We start from the raw sequence: 20,245 nt of genomic DNA, 5'->3' as shown, positions 1-20,245 counted from the left end.
TATTTGGGGTAGGAAGAAAGAAATAAGGACTATAAATAAAGCCAGGCACCCTCCGCCAGCAGTGATCCTGCCAGAGGCCGGCTTGCTGGTTCTCGGAACAGGACGACAGAAGCAGGTGTGTATGTCCCGGGGCTTCACTGTCACAAGATTAGCTGGGCCAAGGTTCCCAGACCAACAGGGCGCGCAGCGTCCTAGAACAGGACCAATCAGAAGTCTCTGTGGAGTGAGGGAGTCATCTGGAGAAAGGAATGGTTTCCACACCTCTGGGTCTGGACCATCCTGGTGCCATTCTCTGGAGTCTAGTGACACCAGCTAACCGGTGATTATCCCTTTCCTGTTTAATTTATCCAGCCGTGATATATCCCTGTTTGACCACATAGCCCCCAAAGCACGATATTCAGTACCTTATTATTTTGGCTTTCCTAACTATTTACATCAGAATCAGTTTCCTCCCCCAATCGCTTTCCCCAAAGGAAAAGTCACCAAGAACAGTAAGCACCCATAAATGGGCAATAACGACTGAATCATGGATCCACTACGCAGAGAAGACGAGTCAAATTTAGTGACAAATACACTGTTCCTTAAAATTCCGATAAGCCAGGCAGTAACCCTCCCAACAGTTTAAAATAACCAAAAAGCTACTTTCTTTGAGAAAATCATCAGTAAGTCAGTGTTAAGAGTTGAATTGGGGCTCCCCTGGTGGCGCAGTGGTTGAGAGTCCGCCTGCCGATGCGGGGGACGCGGGTTCGTGCCCCGGTCCGGGAGGATCCCACGTGCCAAGGAGCGGCTGGGCCCGTGAGCCATGGCCGCTGAGCCATGGCCGCTGAGCCTGTGCGTCCGGAGCCTGTGCTCCGCAACGGGAGAGGCCACAACAGTGAGAGGCCCGCGTACCGCAAAAAAAGAGAGTTGAATTGGGTTCCCCAAAGAAGATATGCTGTCCTAACCCCCAGTATCTCAGACTGTGACCCTATATAAAAATAGCGTTGTTGGAGATGTAATTAGTCAAGATAGAGTCGTGCTGGGGTATAGCGGCCCTACATCCAATATAACTGACGTCCTTAGAAGAAGAAGGGAAGGGACACACAGAGAGAAGAAAGTCATGACAATGAGGCAGAGATAAAGGTGGGCCACCAGAAGCTGCAAGAGACCAGGGAGGATCCTCCCCCATAGGCTTTGGAGGAGGGTGGCCCTGCCGACACCATGGTTTTGAGCTTCTGGCCTCCAGAATTCAGTACGTCTCTGTTGGTCTAAGCCACCGCATTTGAGGTGTTTTGTTACAGCAGCCCTGGGAAACGAACAGGATCCGAGATAAACGGACTTCTTAACCTGGATGTGATGCAAAGTAACCAGAAGAGTCTGCAGGACATTTCCTCCTCCTGCCCCCAAAATACTGCCATTTCACAAACTGACATAAAGAGGGAGAAGTCCTGCCGTAAATACATCTACTTAACATGCTCATGTTCACTGTGAAGCTCTTATTTAAAGCAAATAAGGTGACCTTTAGTAATTCAATGTTTTACTGATGGCCTACAGACACATGAAAAGATGCTCAACATCACTAATTACTAGAGAAATGCAAATCAAAACTACAATGAGGTACCACGTCACACCCATCAGAATGGCCATCATTAAAAAGTCTACAAACAATAAATACTGGAGAGGGTGTGGAGAAAAGGGAACCCTCCTATATTGCTGGTAGGAATGTAAATTGGTACAGCCACTATGGAGAACAGTATGGAGGTTGGTTAAAAATCTAAAAATAGAGCTACCATATGATCCTGCAATCCCACTCCTGGGAAATTTTCCCAGAGAAATTTTCCCAGAGAAAATTCTTATTTTAAAAGATACATGCACCCCAACGTTCATAGCAGCACTAGTTACAATAGCCAAGACATGGAAGCAAACTAAATGTCCATCAACAGATGAATGGATAAAGAAGATGTGAGATATATATATATATATATATATATATATATATATATATATATATATGCAGTGGAATATTACTCAGCCATGAAAAAGAATGAAATAATGCCATTTGCGGCAACATGGATGGACCTAGAGATTATCATGCTAAGTGAAGGAAGTCAAACACAAATATAAGATATCACTTATATGTGGAATCTAAAAAAAATGATACAAATGAACTTATTTACAAAACGGAAACAGACTCACAGACATAGAAAACAAATGTATGGTTAACCAAAGGGGAAAGGGGGGAGGGATAAATTGCGTCTCCCTCCCACCCTCCCTATCCCACCCTTCTGGGTGGTCACAAAGCACCGAGCTCATCTCCCTGTGCTATGCAGCTGCTTCCCACTAGCTATCTATTTTACATTTAGTAGTGTATATATGTCCATGCCACTCTCTCACTTCGTCCCAGCTTACCCTTTCCCCTTCCTGTGTCCTCAAGTCCATTCTCTACATCTGCGTCCTTATTCCTGCCCTGCCACTAGGTTCTTCATAGCCCTTTTTTCTTTTAGACTCCATATATGTGTTAGCATACGGTATTTGTCTTTCTCTTTCAGACTTACTTCACTCTGTATGACAGACTCTAGGTCCATCCACCTCACTACAAATAACTCAATTTCGTTTCTTTTTAAGGCTGAGTAATATTCCACTGTATATATGTGTCACATCTTCCTTATCCATTCATCTGTTAATGGGCATTTAGGTTGCTTCCATGTCCTGGCTATTGTAATAGAGCTGCAATGAACATTGTGGTACATGACTCTTTTTGAACTATGGTTTTCTCTGGGTATATGCCCAGTAGTGGGATCGCTGGGTCGTATGGTAGTTCTATTTTTAGTTTTTTAAGGAACCTCCGTATTGTTCTCCGTAGTGGCTGTATCAATTTACATTCCCACCAGCAGTGCAAGAGGGTTTCCTTTTCTCCACACGCTCACCAGTCAGAACGGCCATCATCAAAAAATCAACTATATTTCAATTAAAAAAAGAATTCAATGTTTCCCAAATTTTTTGACCAAGTACTCTTTTCTGCACAAGGAGACAGTTAAAAAGGCCAGCTTGGAAGGTGCCCCTGCACGGTTTCCCCTGAGCTCTGTTAACAAGGACCCAAGCTTATTGCAAAGGAACTGCAAAGCTAACAGTTAAATATATACACACTCATGATGTGAAAAGAATTAGATTAAATTAGATTCTTCATAACTGTATTTTTAAGCAAAATTTCATATTTTACTAGTCAACAGATTTTATTTGAACTCAATGAGTATGAGACCAGGCCAGTCCTGGAGCCATAAAGACCAGGAAAAGTGCCAGGAGCTGCGATTATTCCCAACAATCAGATGTGCTCTGACTTTTCGACACTGAACGAGAGTCATGTCATTAAAAAGTGCTCTCCCCCAAAGCAAGGCTTTCGGAGCTATTGGGAGCTTTTCTAAAAGTGGACACAGATTCTCCCTTCTCATTCTGGCCTGGCTTCACTAAAATTTGCATCTCGCCTCTCAGTTGAGCCGGGCTGATTAGAGATTTTCCTTCCGTATTTCCCTAGATACGTTTCTGCTCTCATAGTATTTTGATGTGTGTCCCCCTGGGAAGGCCCTTCTTTGTAAACATGAGCACTTGGGAGGCACTGAGCTTTGAGAAACACTGACCCAGAGAGCCAGTCAGGTGCCCAGAGATGTTACCAGGTCCTCCTGACTTTCTACGTTACACCTGCTGCATATCAACCCCAGTAGGGTGGGTGGTCATGGAACCACTGATGCCCACAGCCAACCTCAAGATGTTTTAGGCAACACAGTTGACCATCAGGTATTTCAGGTACACGATACCTTTCCAAGGTTTTCACTGAGCCACTGAGTCAGTTTGGGAGTATTTTGATCTTGAAGGTTGTTGAGTTTGTAGGAAACTCTCCAAGGTCTCCTTGAATACAATGCTGGCTGTGATTCATTTTGGGAAAGCCTTCCATTCATATTCTCTCTCCTCCACCCCTTCCAGTCTCCAGTGGTGTCGCATTCTCTGGCACATGTCCTGGTGAGCTTTCTGCGACCAGCAAGCTCATGGGGACTGCTGCCTATGTCCAAGAGAGATCCAGCACCTTGAAGTTGAGTCTCTCTCTTCACACCATGGGTTGAGTTCTGGGAAATCAGGCAGGTATCGTGTGCTCTGGACCACAGCGGCAACCAACCAGAGTCTGGGTGCTTGAGTACAGCCTTCCTCACCTCCGAGAAGAACGTTTCAGATGAAAGTCTTGACAAGCCCTGGTTTAAAGGGTAGCGCATCTGTTGTCTTGGGTTAGCCACTGTGCTGGACATTCCTCTGTCTCTGTGCTTGGTGTGTGTGTGTGCATGCATGCGTGTGCGTGTGTGTGTGTGAGAGAGAGACAGAGACACAGAGAGTTAGAGAGACAGAGACAGAGAGAGACACGAGAAACCTGAAATTGACTAGGTAAGCTCAACGTGAGTAGAAGAAATATAATGGCTTCCTTGGTTTGCTCTTGACCAAGAAACATCACCACCGGACCACCGAATCTCTAAACACCCCTCCAACTGCTGAGGGTAATAATGACAGTCTCCCTGCTGGGGGTGGTGAGGACACTTCTCCACCCACATAGCAGAAACCACTTCAAAGGCACATACGCCTTCTGTTCTGACAATTCGATGGTACACCCAGGTCCCCATCCACCTGCTTCTGAAGCCCGAGTGAAGAGACTTCCGGAAGATTTTAAATGAAAAGAAAATGTGCCGACATATTTGCTAATAGAGAGAGACGTAATTAAGAGGCAGGAAAAAAAAAAGAGGCAGGGATTACGCTAAAGTGAAATTTTATAAGAATCATAAAGAGAAGTGGGTTCAACACTTTTGTTTACAGTTAGAACACTTTTTTATTTTAATTACTGTAGTCAAATCCATATCTGGCCAATCTTCCACTATTTTCCTAAAGAGCTCCTCCGATTCCATACTTTCTTTCATTCTGTTTTATGCGGCCATGTTTGCTAGCCTGTCCTTTTATAATAAATCCTCAAGTTGAAGCCCCTGTGTTTATGCTTCCCCTTCCCTAGCAGCCAGTCCCTCAGTAATGTTTCCTGTGTCTTTCAGTTGGACCTATTCTGACCACTGCTGGGGAAAATCTATTTATTGAGCGTGATATTTCAAATTCTCAATCACAGGACGGTCTTCAAGAGAAGTCATGTTTTTCAACCACCGTTTTCTAGTTTAGTTTTGAGGCATCAGGCTCCAGAGGGTCGCCGTGAACATCTGTGTCGAGATGACACCATCCCAGGAATTAATCCAGGGTCAGACTGTACTTCCTCGTTTGTTCTCCTCTCAGGAGGGGAGCCTGACCTAGGACCTATGGCTCCAGCCTCCACGTTTCCGGCACGGAAGTCGGGGCAGGGGTGTAAGGGGCACAAACCCACTCCAAGGGGGATCCTGATTAACTCTGGCATCACTGGCTCCTCCTAAAACCATGGAGTCCGTTGGTCCAGCTCTCTCATAACCAAACCACTCAAATGACCCACATATTGGGATTACAGCTCAGTTATAAATACAAGGGATTACAATTAAATAATCAGAGCCTATGTGATCACTGGGGGTTTATCACATTCCCTTCCTTTCCACAGTTCCAGCCCCAAGATGCTCTTCCGAAAGGCATAGCAGAGTCCTCCACCCTTCTTTCTCAGAACAATTAGATCTTGTAATAAGGACTTCATGATAAAACTGCATTGATTTATAGCGTGCTGGGCCCTGTCCTAAGTGTTTTACATGTATGAACTAGAAGGTCAAAATAAACCAATGAGAACAATACCGTAGCATAATATTTTCCCCTGAACTTTATAAATGAGGAAATTGAAGTCCAAGGAGAGTTAAGTAACTTTTTAAGGCTAAACTACAAGTAAATGGTCAGTAGGGTCCGCGTTCAAGCTCAGGTGGTCCAGACCCAGCACATCACCCGCCGCAGTGCCCTGCCTGCACCATGGACCATCAAGCGACCGCCCAGCCCTGTGCGCTGCCACAACGGCGTTGGGTGGACACGTGATCGATTCTATGTGCCGCGCTTTCACAGACCACAGCAAGATGAGGTCATGAGGAAATCCTGCCGACATCTGTGAGACACTTGGATAACCGGGCTGTCGCTCAAGAGCTCAGTAACACCCACATCCCCTTTTTCATGCGAAACTGTACGTACACGTAAACTATTTTAAAAGCACAACTGCTCTAAGGAGGGGATCAAGTTTTGGAGGCTCCATCCCACCCCCTCGGTGACTCCAATCAGGAACCCATGACTTGGGGAAGCAGAGCTCGAAAAGCACAACAAATCCAAACGAAAGCCTGGGGTCTGGCTTCCATGAGCCAGTTAAGGGGGACACTCTCTGGCTGACAAGGTATCAAAATGATGCTCTACCACGTAGACGTTTGACCTCCCTGGCTGGACCTTATTCACGCCAAGTTGCCAGAACCTCCTGTCTGCGGGCCGGGCTGGGCTCTGCTGTCTTCTCTGAGGTTCCCCTCTCTGGACCCCTGCCCACATACCCAGTGGCCTCATCTCGGGCCATCCGTGTGCCCTGGACCACTGGCATCTGACGGTGCTCTGACAGTGGCTGGCTGATATGGTCGGCCCGGGACCATCCCCAGTCCCTGCCATCATACACCTGACGCTCAGAGACAGAGGGAGGGTGGCGGCCCCGCGGGGTGGGGCCCCTGCCTGGGCTGCTCTGCGGGCGGGTCTGCAGGGGTCCAGGGCTCCCTGGGTCCTCTCAGGTACAGAGAGCCAGGGGGTGTGTAGGAGAGATGTCTTTTCACATGCGGTGTACACCCCTCAGGCTCCCTGCACTTGAGCCAGGGTGCTGCGCTTTGAAACGGTGTGACATTAACTCGCGTTCCTATTCTTCACGAAATGATAGCAGAAAATATGCTTCTGTGAGTTTTTTGGCCTTAAGCGTACAGAGGCACTACTTAAATCCAGTGGTCAGAGAGCCGACTGTCCAAGGCTACGCATCTCCTTATTATCTGCTGCGTTATCTTTATCTAATTTCCTGCACTCTGGCCCCATCTGACAAGTCAGGAGCTACACATGCTATTAGCACGTCCTTAGACGAAGGATGGAGTGCCCCTGCCGGTCCCCGATGACCGTTCAGAGTGTTGCCCGTGACACAGACGGTATTCCAAAAGGAGGGTCTGATGGGATTTCCCCAGCGTTTGTGAAAAGTGCAGCCCAGTCTGATGTGGGTATAAGAGCCCTCACGACATATATTCGCATTCCAACCCTGTCTGGCCACAGAAAAAACAAAACTGCACATCTTTATTTCGCATAATTTATTTAAGGAGTCTTGAATCAGTCTTACTGCAGCCTTGAGACAGCCTCTGGAGGGCAGTGTTGCCAGACCACATTGCAGACGGGCAGAAAAAGAAGGTAAATCAGGGTCAAACCTAAAGATCTCAGCTGCCTGTTCCCCCGCCATCCTAAGCGCCAGGTGCCTCTGACCGTATTATCACAAAAATGTATGCTGTAGGTAGCTGAAGCGCCCCTGGCAGTTTCAACTAGATTATCGAATCCAGGAATATTTTTTTTTCTGTCAGAATCTGTGCATTTTGGTCTGGGAACTTTAGTTTTCCTCTAGTGATATACAGTTCAAAAACATTCTGATTTGACTTTCTACCTGCCAGATAAAGAGACGATCACAGTATCACAGAAAAAGAAGCTGTGATCGTTTTCTTTCACTTAAATTGAGAAGTAGGTAATGCAAATTTCTAATCAAAAACAACGTATCGCATTGCTGTATTTATAAGAATCTCTTCTTCTCAAAGATTTGCATTTTCCCTAATGGGACTGCTTCCTTTGATAACCACAAAAAAAAAAAAAAAAGAGAGAGAGAAAAGTCAGCAGAAACAGTTATATATAGAAAATTTAACTCATACTTTTTTACTGAATGATTCTTTAAATTCTATAGTGCTTTACAATTTTCAAAACTTTCATGCACATGATTTCATATAATCCCATAAAACCCCCTTTTAAAATCCCCTCCCCCTCACTGGTAACAACCAGTTTGTTCTCTACATCTGTGTCTGCTTTTCTTGTTTTGTTCACTAGTTTGTTGTAGTTTTCAGATTTCACATATAAGCGATATCATGCACTATTTGTCTCTGACTTATTTTTAACTCGCACTTACTTTTAAACTCAGACAAAATGTTACAAATGCTAACTATCAGCCATCTTAAGCAGGTCCTACAAAAGTAACTCCTACTGTTTCCTTAATAGCTATTTTGTCTTCTCAACTGTTGCTCAGAATCAAACAATAAATGAAATCCTGAAAAGAAGAGAATTCATTTGCAGCAGTAAGTGGCCACGCAGGAGGTCCAGAGTTCTAATTTCAGAACTCTTTCAATTAAAAAAAAAAAAAAAGGCTGGAGAAGTGTGATTATTCTAATAGACGCGAGCAGAGAGTTTTTTCAGGTGAGATGCCAATCCTTCACCCATTCCTTCAACGAAGACTTATTGAGCACTTTGGCTGTACCAGATGCTGTACCAGGCAACTGGATACAGCAGCAAACAAATCAGCCAGAGATCCTGACATCAGTCAGCTGATACTCTATAATAGGGGGAGACAAAAATAAAACAGGCGTAATAAGAAAATTATATAATATATCAGCAGGTGATAAATGCCATATGGTAAAAGAGAAGCAAAGCAGAGCAGGGTGGGGAACATCGGGGTTGATGGGCGGGGGAACTGCAACTTTAAATAGGGTGGCCAGCGTGGACCACTGAAATAGTGACGCTGAAGCAGAGACGCGAAGGGCAGGAAGGACGGACGTTCCGGCAGAGGGAAGAGCCAGTGCAGTGCCTTGCGGTCGTGGCAGGGACCTTGGCATTTGCTGAAAGAGTGAGGAGCCTGTGCCCAGCTCCCAGCCTAGGAGCAGCTCTGACCCGGGGCAGGGACACCCAGAAGGGCAACTGTCTGTAGTGAGGTGAGAAGACAAGGACGTGCACTGGCCTCGCGGCAGGACGAATCGGACGGGGGCAAGAGGAAGCACAGCTTGGACGATGGTGGGAAACCTCTTCCCGGGTGTCTGTCAAAGGAGGAAAATGATTCTCAGGTGTCTGTAAGAGGGAGTGGCAGACACCAGGGGCCCAAAGTGACCCCTCGAGCACTCCCCTGCTTCAGAGACACTGCGATGAACGCCAGGAGCACCCAAAGGCCAAGGAACCAGACTGTGCTCTTCCTATGGTTGTGATGAAATAAAAGACCCACCGGAGCAGAAGCAGCAGGATTAAAGGTCATGGAAGGCAAGCGCAGGAACATCAGATTCTGCCCAGTGCACTCCCTGTGCCCGTGGAAACAAAAGCCTCCGGTTGATAGGATCTCCCCAGAGCTGCAGGACAGCAACGAGGAAGCATGTCAGTGATTGCATGCCCAGTAAGGATAGTGCCAGACAAGGAAACCAGACCTCCCTGCTTATCACAGTCAGCTCCTGTTGCTATAGAAACAGTGCCCCGTCTTCGACAGCATCCCCCTCTCCCTTTAATAGGTAACCAGTCATTTAGGGGCTGAATTTTCTGTCCATTCAGAGGAACTAAAAATCTGGGAAAAAAGAAAGAGAAACTAATGACACCTTTCTACGTATAAAATGGAGATGAACTGATCACAGGCAGGACAGGAATTGGAGAAAGAGTATCATGCTAGAGCTGGGTGTTTCTGATAACATTTCCTATCATGTAGATGAAAACATGCCCTCTTCAATTCTACGTTGTAAATATAGGCTCCGTGTAACATGGATTCCAGGATGCTTGTAAAATGAAGAGCAGAGCATACACCAAAGACAGAGCCTCAGGATGTTGAGGCTTCCCTGTGTGAACCTCTGATCCCCTACCTTTCCAGCTTGAAAGGTTTCCAGTCAAAACCCCCAAAAGCTCATTTCTAAGGCTGACCCTTAGCAACATCCTGACGGCTGCTTTCATCATTGTTATCTAGGAACCTGTCTGCCCACTCCTACTGCCCAGTCCCTCCCTCCCCACCCCTACACCCACCAGGAACGCACACACTGTCTTTAGGAAATGGGTCCCTTCTTATCCTTTCCCGTCACCCAACAAACATGCTCCCAAAGACAGGAAATGAGGGAACTGATAAGACTCAGGCACTCCTACATCTGTTGCCCTCCCAGGGGAATTTCCATTTCAGTTTTTTTTTTTTTTTTTTTTTGCTGTACGCGGGCCTCTCACCGCTGTGGCCTCTCCCGTTGCGGAGCACAGGCTCCGGACGCGCAGGCTCAGCGGCCATGGCTCACGGGCCCAGCTGCTCCGCGGCATGTGGGATCCTCCCGGACCGGGGCACGAACCCGTGTCCCCTGCATGGGCAGGTGGACTCCCAACCACTGCGCCACCAGGGAAGCCCCATTTCAGTCTTTTTGAGAACTAAAAAGTTTTAAGAGAGATGCAGGAAGGTAGAACGAAACTTCCTGTAGAAGGTTAGAAAGTGCTGATTTTGCCCATAGATGACGATGCAGTCAAGGTCCAGAAATGATGAATGGCGACTTGTCCATGAACACGGATTGCCCTGTGCCCCTCAGCTCAGGCTAGGTGATACTGTCCTAACATAATCTCAGTGGTTTACAAACATAAGTTTATATCTTTCCCACTGAACGGCAACTACCTGGAATATTGCTCGTTTCTACGGCAAAAGGAAAGAGAGAGCACAGCAACTCACGTGCCGGCTCGTGAAGCGTCCACTTAGGAGAGCTAGACTCACCTGCAGTCCATTCCAGCGGCCACACGGCCACACGCAACGCTAAGGGGAGAGGAGGACAACCCCACAGGTGCCTGTGAGACCCACAAACACGTGCAGAGCAGCACCAAGGACCCTCCCCCCGCCAGGAACACTTAGCTTGAAGTCCAGTTCGAAAACTCTGAGCCCAACTTGACTCCCCTGCTCCGTCCCTCCACCTGCACCCACTGGTGACCCCTCCGCATCCTTCCACCTAACGAACCACTGTCCTCATGCAGGTTTCAGCTGAGCCTCTGTTCCTTCCGAAGGGCTGTTCTCGCCTGCAGTGCGCTCTGGGGTGAGGCTGTGAACAGACGGGTTCACTGTGGATTCAGCGATTCGCCTGCAGCACTCTTCCCTCATACCCGGCACGGGGAACACACATTTGCAAATCGGAAAAGATGAAATGAACGTGATGGAGAAGACCTAAAAGTTCACCTGGGAAACTAGCTAGGTGTTCTGTAACGTAGCCAAGCGGTCCAGAAAATGGCATCCAACCTCTTCGTGAATGTTCCCGAGACCACGTGGCAAGGTGAGCGGGGACGAAAGTCTAACCTTTGAGGCAGCCTGAGGAATAAGAAGGGGCACGGGACCACATGTCTCCATCGACTTCAGATACCCAGAGGCAGCAGTCTTTGCTCAGAAGCCGTGGAGATGCTGGGGAAGGATGCACAGAAGCAACAAGGGGCCCTGAACAAGCAATGCATCTCCAGGGCTCAGAGCCGTTCACCTGGGGGTCGGCTACCTTGTGTGGTTGCAAATATCTCGCAATTCTAAAAGCAGATGAGATAACTTCACCTCTCAGGACTTTTAAAGAGGTTTCTCATTTTTGTTTTTAATTTGCAAATTACTGGATGGCATGTTGCATGAAGCATAGGAAGGGTTTGAGTACAGTTTAGAAAATTGAACGTTTTGGGGAAAATGATTAGGGAGACTAGAAGCCCGTGATTGTCTCCTGCATTCCTCTACCTTTAGTTTCTGCTTTACCTTCCCCCCCGCTTCCCTTGTACAACTTCTTTTATTCCGAGCTCTTCAATGCTCCCTTACTCCATTCCTGTTCCCCTTCTGGCTGATATCACCTTAAAATATATGAGGTGCACCATATATAAAATATAATGGATATAGACAATCTTATAAATATATCACAGATAATATAATGAAGAGCCCATTGCTGTATGAAAGTGGCTGTATTAATTCCAGTAGTTCTGTCTTTAAAATAGACCTTCCCAAATAGTAAACAACAGGAGATAGAAAGGATTAATTGGTCTTCTCAGTTCTAAATTGGGGAAGATGATAATATCACCTGTTCCATTTTTTTTTTTAACAGAAGCATATTAAAACTGACCCCAAATCATCTAAGGTAAAAGCTGATATCAAATGAAATCTGAACACTAGAGGAAGTTAAAAATTGATTTTGACAATGACTGTGATGCCCTGGAAAATCCTTAAGTTCCTTTTGAATTAAAAGCCGTGTGTGTGTGTGTGTGTGTGTGTGTGTGTGTGTGTGTGTGTGTGTTTCATTTCCATTGGGCATGGTGCTAGGATGCTTTTAATGCATTCTAAATGCCTTCAAGATGTTCATCTACACACTGAAGGGATGAGTGAAAGTAAATTTGTTTGTCTTTTTTGAGGGAACGACTGTTCCAGGACAGAGTCTCCCTCTTTCCTGCGTCCCTATAAGAGTCCAGTCCCTGCCGGGTGTTCATCTACAGCGTTCAGCCCCCAATGCCTGCTGCTCTCAACTGAGATGTTCCCTAATCTGGGAGGCACGGTGTTCACCACCTGGAATTCTACCATCTGGACCTTGTGGGCTTTACTGGCTTCTAGGCTTCCTGAAAAATTACCTATATACGTTCCTCCATCATGGGACAAAAGTGAACATGTCCTGCGCTGCAGATGGATCTGGATGTTATTAGAAAACCCAGGAAGAAATACATGGAGGAAAAAGAGTAAAACTACTGGGGAAACCCATTCAGGGCAAAAATCGTATACTACTGTGGCGAAACTGTTTTTTCCTTTGGCAATTAGCATATCCATTTAGAACCAAAATAAGTTAGACCGTTAGATTTCATAATGTTCATACTTTTGAAATTCAGTGATATAATTAAGTTAATTCCTCCACTCGATTACGGTACCACAGAGGATACTGAGAAGAACACAGGAGAGAAGGGAAGGCTGAGTTTCTCTGAGGTCCAGAGAACACAAGTGATTTGTGGAATATTATTCACATAATTACTTGTAGTCTTCTCATTTGTAAAATGAGATGTTATCAAATTTTTAAATGTTCTATTTCAGATAATTTCATGATGCTAGATCCTTCTAAAGATAAATGTTCCAAAAGTCATTAACCAGAAAGGTTGAGTGCGTTTTTTTTTTAATGTACATAAAATCAAACCAATGTGCTTATTAAAATGGAAGAAAATCAAAATATGGTACATGGGCATTCAATGCCCTTAACGCTAAATTTATTAGAATTTAATTTTTTTTTACATCTTTATTGGAGTATAATTGCTTTACAATGGTGTGTTAGTTTCTGCTTTATAACAAAGTGAATCAGTTATACATATACATATGTTCCCATATCTCTTCCCTCTTGCATCTCCCTCCCTCCCACCCTCCCTATCCCACCCCTCTAGGTGGTCACAAAGCACCGAGCTGATTTCCCTGTGCTATGCGGCTGCTTCCCACTAGCTATCTATTTTACGTTTGGTAGTGTATATATGTCCATGCCTCTCTCTCGCTTTGTCACAGCTCACCCTTCCCCCTCCCCATATCCTCAAGTCCATTCTCTAGAAGGTCTGTGTCTTTATTCCTGTCTTACCCCTAGAATTTAATTTTAAAAGGGTTACTGTACATATTATTTTTATAGGCAATGCTCTATGAAAGGGATCAATATTGTATGTTGCAGAGAAGCATTCCATATGCACTTGACAAATGCACTGTTATCATCAGAGTAATTAAAAGGAACAGGGTTATATACAACAAGACTGTACATCTTACTCAGCAACTCCTGCCAGATGCTTGCAAAAATTAAACTCATTAATCATTCTGACTCTATTAAAGGAGGGAAAGCTTGGGGTATGAAATAAAAAGCTCTATATTATGGAGGAAAAATGTCCAACATCTAGAGAAAGCCAACATCTAGAGAAAGCCAACATCTAGAGAAAGTCCTGTCTACAGAGTGATACTAGGATATTAATCCCATGTGGGAAAATGAGTGGATTCCATTGTCAAACATATAAATTGATATTATGTTATTCTAATACTCCAGACCTCCTTAAATCTACAGTTAACATATACAAGTAAATTATTTAAAAGTGCGCACTGGCAGGAATAAAAAAAAAGCATGCCATATAAAATAGGCTGCCGTGCCCACTTCCACATACCTTACTGCTACACAGAACTCAAATTCACTGAGAAGGCAGAATGCTCATTTTTCGCAAATTCGGCTTTAAGCAAACATGTAGGTTTTTGGCTGACTCAATTGTTAACAGATTGAAATTTATTTGCTAGAATTCACAGTGGACAATTGACTCATCCAAATGAAAAAACGTAGGCTTACCCCGATTAATTTTTCAAACCAACAGATTAGCTCTCTGTTATGGTTCTCCCCAAGCCAAGGTAACTATGGAGGTGAAATGAGATACGCGTAGTGGTGCTTTAAAAAATACAAGGTGCAATGCGGAGGCACGGTATCTTTGATGCTACACTTGGTTTCACTCATCAGTCAACTAGCACTTAATCCTTGTTTATGTCACCATTCTTACTTCCTTGTAACACAGACAACTTCCCAATGATGACTACATGCTCTGTGCTGAGACAGTAAGCAAAATTTTGTATAATTTTGTTATATATACTTTACCAAAACATTCACAGAGAGACTGTCTTAGACAGTAAACGCTTCTCATGTGTTTAACATTGTTCTGCAGTGCAGAAAATAAACTTTTCATGAGGACAACTGCTGTGTCCAGCAGGGCATTATGATATGGTGTTACAGGGCATTAAACCCATAAGGATACCTCAAAGCTTATCTAGTGAAATACTTAATGTTATAAGAAAGAAATCAAGATAGTGGGAAAATGTAACTGTACAAGCTTATGTGTACTGTACGCCACGCTCAGAGGTGGAAGGGATGGCAGTACTAGAAGTAGAAATAAGGAGATTAGGCAGAACGTTATTCAGAATAGGGAGTTGTAAGGAGAGGGGAATGACAAGTTTAGGGATATATTCTACGCGGATATCTTGGCATCACCACAGAAATGGTCTAGCGCCCAGCTGCTTGACATGTGGAACAAAAGCTGGGAAGAGAAATCAAGATGGTGACTGCCAAGGTCCTTCCAATTCTCCAGTTCTCCAATTCTGTAAAACAGGAAAGCAAATGATCTCCACAAGAGATGCTAGGACATGTATACCAGAGGAATAAAGCTTAACTTTAGCCATCTGCTAATACAGAAGCTGTGAAACTGACTCAGCTCCCTTTTATCTTCATTCTAATTTATCCCATCACTAATTTATCTTAAAAAGAAAGCATGGAAGGGAAAGAATAGAATAGTGGAGACCAAAACCTTGGAGTGTAGGTTCCCCCAACCCCCTGCATGAAAGGGAGGAGGAAAGAATGATTTACCAAAGAATTCAAAGGCCAAGGTCAGAGAGAGACAGGACATGAATTCATGTGGCATCATGAAAGACATATGAGGCAAAAGTTTGAAGTGCAGGGTGATGGTCAACAGGAGGAAAAGCGATAACGACAAAGACTGAAGAGGAGCCAGGCCATTGTCTCAAGTAATTAAGGGGACGCTGACGACATTTGTGTGCAGTTTCTGCAGTGAAGACAGTAAGAATGTGAGTCTGTTGTCAAGCTAAATAAGGAAAAGAGGATCCTCGGAACAAGTTAGTGGATTCAGTCTTAGACCACTTGACTGAGAAGACGAAACCTCCGAACAGCCCTATGACATCCCACAGCTGTTCTGTAGGTGAGTTACACTAAGCACTGTCAAATTCGTCATGAAAACAATGGGATCAAGCAGGGGGATGAAAGTTTCAGCCTTTTTCTCAATACGTTAGGAAGATACTATGAACCTAAATATTTTTAAAAGCATTTGAAATTGGAGCAGAAGAAAGGAAGAGGGGATATAAACATTTCTGTGGAGCCAAGCTGCTTAAAAAACTTAAAGTTGATAGACTCCAAGGAGAAATTAACAGGATATGGGCATCCTACCGGTGAAAAATCAAGGTGGAGAGGAAGAAGAAGGGCTAGTTGCTGCAGACATACAGGAAGATGAAATACAACAGGAGCAGTGACAGCATAAGCTGATACACAGCATAAGCAGTGATTTTTGCTCAACCCTGTTTCGGCCAAATTGCTGTTTGAAAATCCTGTTGTCATCACACTTGTATTCTTAGGAAATCATGTGCCACTAAAAATGAAGAACACAGGAACATGGTGATGTGGCCCCAACGAGACCGCTGCCCTGACAGTTACCCATGTCCTAAAGTCCTTTAAGAAATCAAAAGGAAATGCTCAAGCAGGGGCGTGACAGAGTTCAGTATTCTAAAAATAATTGAAGTTAATTTCTATCGGAAGTTACTAAATTCCATTAAAAGCCATTTCCAGCAACATTCCCTTTAAGAGTCAACTTATTTTTAAACCTACAAGAATGAATTTTAAACCAAAATAGCTATTGATTCCTCAGAGGGGTTTCCCAAGTCATTGACTTTCCCGCTGCGGACGCGCAGGCTCAGCGGCCATGGCTCACGGGCCCAGCCGCTCTGCGGCACATGGGATCTTCCCGGACCGGGGCACGAACCCGTGTCCCCTGCATCGGCAGGCGGACCCCCCAACCACTGTGCCACCAGGGAAGCCCTAGTCATTGACTTTATACTTAAATAAATCTAAGATTGATGAGGAAACTCTAATAGAAAAAGCGCTCTGGCTTCCCTTCTTTTTCAAAGTAAAACTTCACATTTTAAAACTGACCCACCCCAAGCGCGCTTTTATGTAGTGCTACACAGCAGAGAGGTCCCTTACATGGGTAGTTGGTGCAGACAGGTAATGCATTCCCAGTCACCCGCCACGCAACCTCGGCATTTGACTTATCTCTTCTAGACCTGATAACCACCTTCAATTTTATTTTGTGAAGAATTGCCCGTTCTCAGTCATATTCAGGCATGTGTGTGTACACACATATAGAGGTCAAGAACTACATTTTATTGCCCCGTTTCTGGATGGAAGGACGAGGCACAAAGTTCATTGGATTTTAAAGGTATGGTGTTTACCAGCATCTCAGTGACCGAGGTGGGAAAGCTGTTTCTGTTCCATGGAACAGACAAGCCACAGAAGAGCAATGACACACCAGCCTTGGGGTTGGGACTCCAAACAGAAGTGCTGAAGATTTCCTGTGCGCTAATGCAAAGGACCCTTCAGGACCTCGGACAGCTCCCACCTGTGCCCCGCGGATGCCCAAACTGCTGAAGTACATGTTTACGTGGCCGCCCCAAGATACACAGAATGATATGTAATGCGTGCCTAATCAGTTGTATGTCTTCATGTTTAAATCTGAGTAGCAGGATGATTACTCAAGATTGTTTAAATCTTGACAAGGGCTGGTATCAGAAAAGCAGTTCTTCTATCTACTTTCTTTAGCGCTCTTGTCTTCAGCAAAGGGCAGCCACTGTGCCCGGAGGAAAGGTAATCTGTTTACTGTGCACTTCTATCATTTAGCACATTTTTAGACATAGTTTTTTCAATTCCGAATATTTTTTCTGAGAAAAGCACATAAAAGTTTTCAAGCAATTGATGCCACATTTACCCGTGTGTCATTGTTTAATCGTACATTTTAAACATGATATATATATATATCTCATAAGGATACGACATACACATACACTATATTTATACCTACACCTACACACACACACCCTTTTTTGTATTTTCCAGGAAACAAAAAATTGATGTCAGGAGTTAATGAATTTAAATTACATACACTGTTCAGAGCCATTTCAGCAGAAATCATTTGCAAATGTTAAATTCATAATTTGCTCGTCGGTCCAACCCTTTGGCTTATCTGAGAAACAGTTCTAGACATATGTCAAATTGAAAAGGAGGAATACATGCTCCAAGCTAAGATGAGGAGAGAAGAAAAAAAAAAAGATGGGTGGAGATGATCTAAAACAAAATGCAGAAACTCTCCCCTTTCCTTTCCCCTAGCGACACCTAGAGCCTATTAGGAAGAAATTGCTCATGGTTTTCACTTCAAGCATAACACAATCCAACAGTTTTAAGTCAGATTTGAGGCAAAAAGTACATCATTTCTGTCTGCACTGCAGCTCAGTGGTCTTCCCCAAGATTCTCAGGAGTTTAATCCTCCAGAATTTTTCAACTGCCCCAATGAAACTGCTCCTCAAAGATTCTGGCTCCTTGAACCTGAGAATTCATGCATTTCCCTCAGGACCTGACCCACTGAAGTGAGGGACATCTCTCTGATAGCTCTCTTTTAACCAGGGGAGTCTAGAAATAACCCAACATAAGAAAATCTCATGCAAGATCCGATACAGGGTGTGCGTGCACGCGCACACACACACGCACACACACACACACACAAATGAACCACATCTCCCACAAACTTTTGTCATGTCTATTACACTCTCCACATCCTCCACTGATAAAACAAAACAAAAACAACCAGTTCATTGGATTTTAAAGTGATCCCAGGCAGGACATGTTGAATGACCACAGCCTCCTGCTGAGGGCAGGGACATGAACTGCCGGGGGTATGTCGGGGTAGGCCGTCTGAGAGGCTTGTGTGAGGACCTATGCCCAGGTGCCCCCAGGTGGGAAACTCTCAGAGCTACACACAGTGAGCTCTAGGACCCAACACCGCCAGCCAGGGGCTGTACCAGCCCTGCCTGCCTGCCTGAGAGCTTGTCTGGGATTTTTCTCTTTTTTTCTGGGAAGAGAAGGTCTCAGAAACATCACTTTCCTCTCTCCGTGGCCTTCCCTGGCCCTCTGAACAGATGGACAGGGTCAACAGAGGTGGTTGAACTCATCCATCTCTGCAGCCGGCTGGTGTCCTGCCTGAGTCATCAGTTACTAAGGTGATATGCAAATCCAAGCTTTGAAACCCAGGCTGCCAGCCCCATGAAGAGTAAAAAACGTGCTGCCCGAGAAGTTTTCAGCTCACACAGCCTAAGGTGGTTGCTAGTCCAAGGCTAGGTGTGGGCACAGGCAGGGCCTGACTCCCACCAGCAAAAATTGGGCTGGGCCCTGGCACAAGGGCTTGGGCCTCGGATGCTAGCGCTTTTATTTTATTTTTCGGAAAAGAACACCACCACCAGCAGCACTGGGGGGGAGGGCGAGGTGTTGGAGAAGTGAGTGAAGGGACAGCGCCCCGAGGTAAGGATTCCAGTGAGAGGTGGGAGGGGGGAGAAAAAGAGCCTGGGACAGTCTCCTCCTCGAGTCTTAAAGCAGACAAAAGAAAGAAAGGAACGAAAAGAGAAACCAACTTGTAAGCACAGACAGATCGAATTCCCTCCTTGGCATCCACGGCACCAAGCAGTTAACACCAAGCATCCGCACGCCCGTGAACCCCCAGCCAATTCCACGCCCCAGCAGCGCAGCTCCACCAGCGCTGCTCTCTCAGCGCCACCAACTCCTGGCCGCCGCCGCCGCTGCAGACAAGGACCCGCTCCAGGACAGCGGTGACCGAGATCCGCGCGAGGAGTGTATTTGCGGGCGCTCCCGGGAGGGGTGGGGGAGGGGTGGGGAAGGAGGGCGCCCCAAGACCATCGCAGACGCGGCGCGGGCGCGTCTCCCCCGGGCTGCCCGGAGCCCCGCGCGCCCACCCACCCACCCACCCACCCAGATGCTCTTACGTCCTCGTCGTCACAGTCGCTCTGCGCCTGGTACTGGAACCGGGGCCGGCCGCCCGCGCCACCGCCGCCGCCGCCGCGCTCCGGGGGCGGCGCAGCGGGCGCCTGGGCTCCGAGGGGCTTGGGCCCCGCGCCGTCCTCCTCGGGCCCCTGGCCGCCCAGGAGGCGGCTCGCCTCCGGGGGCGCCGGGAAGGACCGCGAGGTGTTGATCTTGCCCGTGAACCTCTGGTACAGCGAAGCCATCGGTCTCCGCGCGCTCTCGCCGGCTGTCTTTGGGGCGTTTTGATAATGGCTTTCCCCCTTTCGGGTTCCCGCTCCCCACTCCCGCCGGGGGAAAAGGGGAAGAAGAACAGGAGGAGGAGGAAGAAAGGACGGCGGCCGCGCGGCCGCTCCTCCCGCGCGCCACTCTCAAGTCGCCGCCGGGCGACTGCCTGGCTCAGCCTCCTCCGCCCCCTCCTCCGGCGGCTCGGCGAAGCCGGGGTCTGGGGGTGTGTTCTCTCTCGCTCGTCTTTTCTGCTTTTCAACTCCTTGCCGTGGCCACGTACGGCCTGCTCAAAGCCATCGACAGAAAGAAAACAAACAACAAAAAACCATAAAAGGAGGGAAGACGCCTAGGCCCCGGCATTTGGCACCCCGCCTAGAGACCGGCGGGCATCCAGA

The 20,245-nt window shown here is 46.2% G+C and overlaps 1 protein-coding gene across 1 annotated transcript in view; it reads right to left on the bottom strand.

Moving 5' to 3' along the window:
• DPP6 (dipeptidyl peptidase like 6) overlaps positions 1–20,032 on the bottom strand; it is a 772,268-nt gene extending 752,236 nt beyond the window's left edge. Inside the window, exon 1 of the mRNA XM_060021180.1 lies at positions 19,589–20,032. Coding sequence (XP_059877163.1) covers positions 19,589–19,828 — 240 coding nt within the window. The 5' untranslated portion in view covers positions 19,829–20,032. The remainder of the gene's footprint in view (positions 1–19,588) is intronic.
• Between the last annotated feature and the right edge of the window lie 213 nt (positions 20,033–20,245).

This window comes from Delphinus delphis, chromosome 9, assembly GCF_949987515.2.
Source record: "Delphinus delphis chromosome 9, mDelDel1.2, whole genome shotgun sequence".
Taxonomy (NCBI): Eukaryota; Metazoa; Chordata; class Mammalia; order Artiodactyla; family Delphinidae; genus Delphinus; species Delphinus delphis.
The sequence above is the reverse complement of the archived record's forward strand: the minus strand, read 5'-3'. Positions and strand labels throughout refer to the sequence as shown.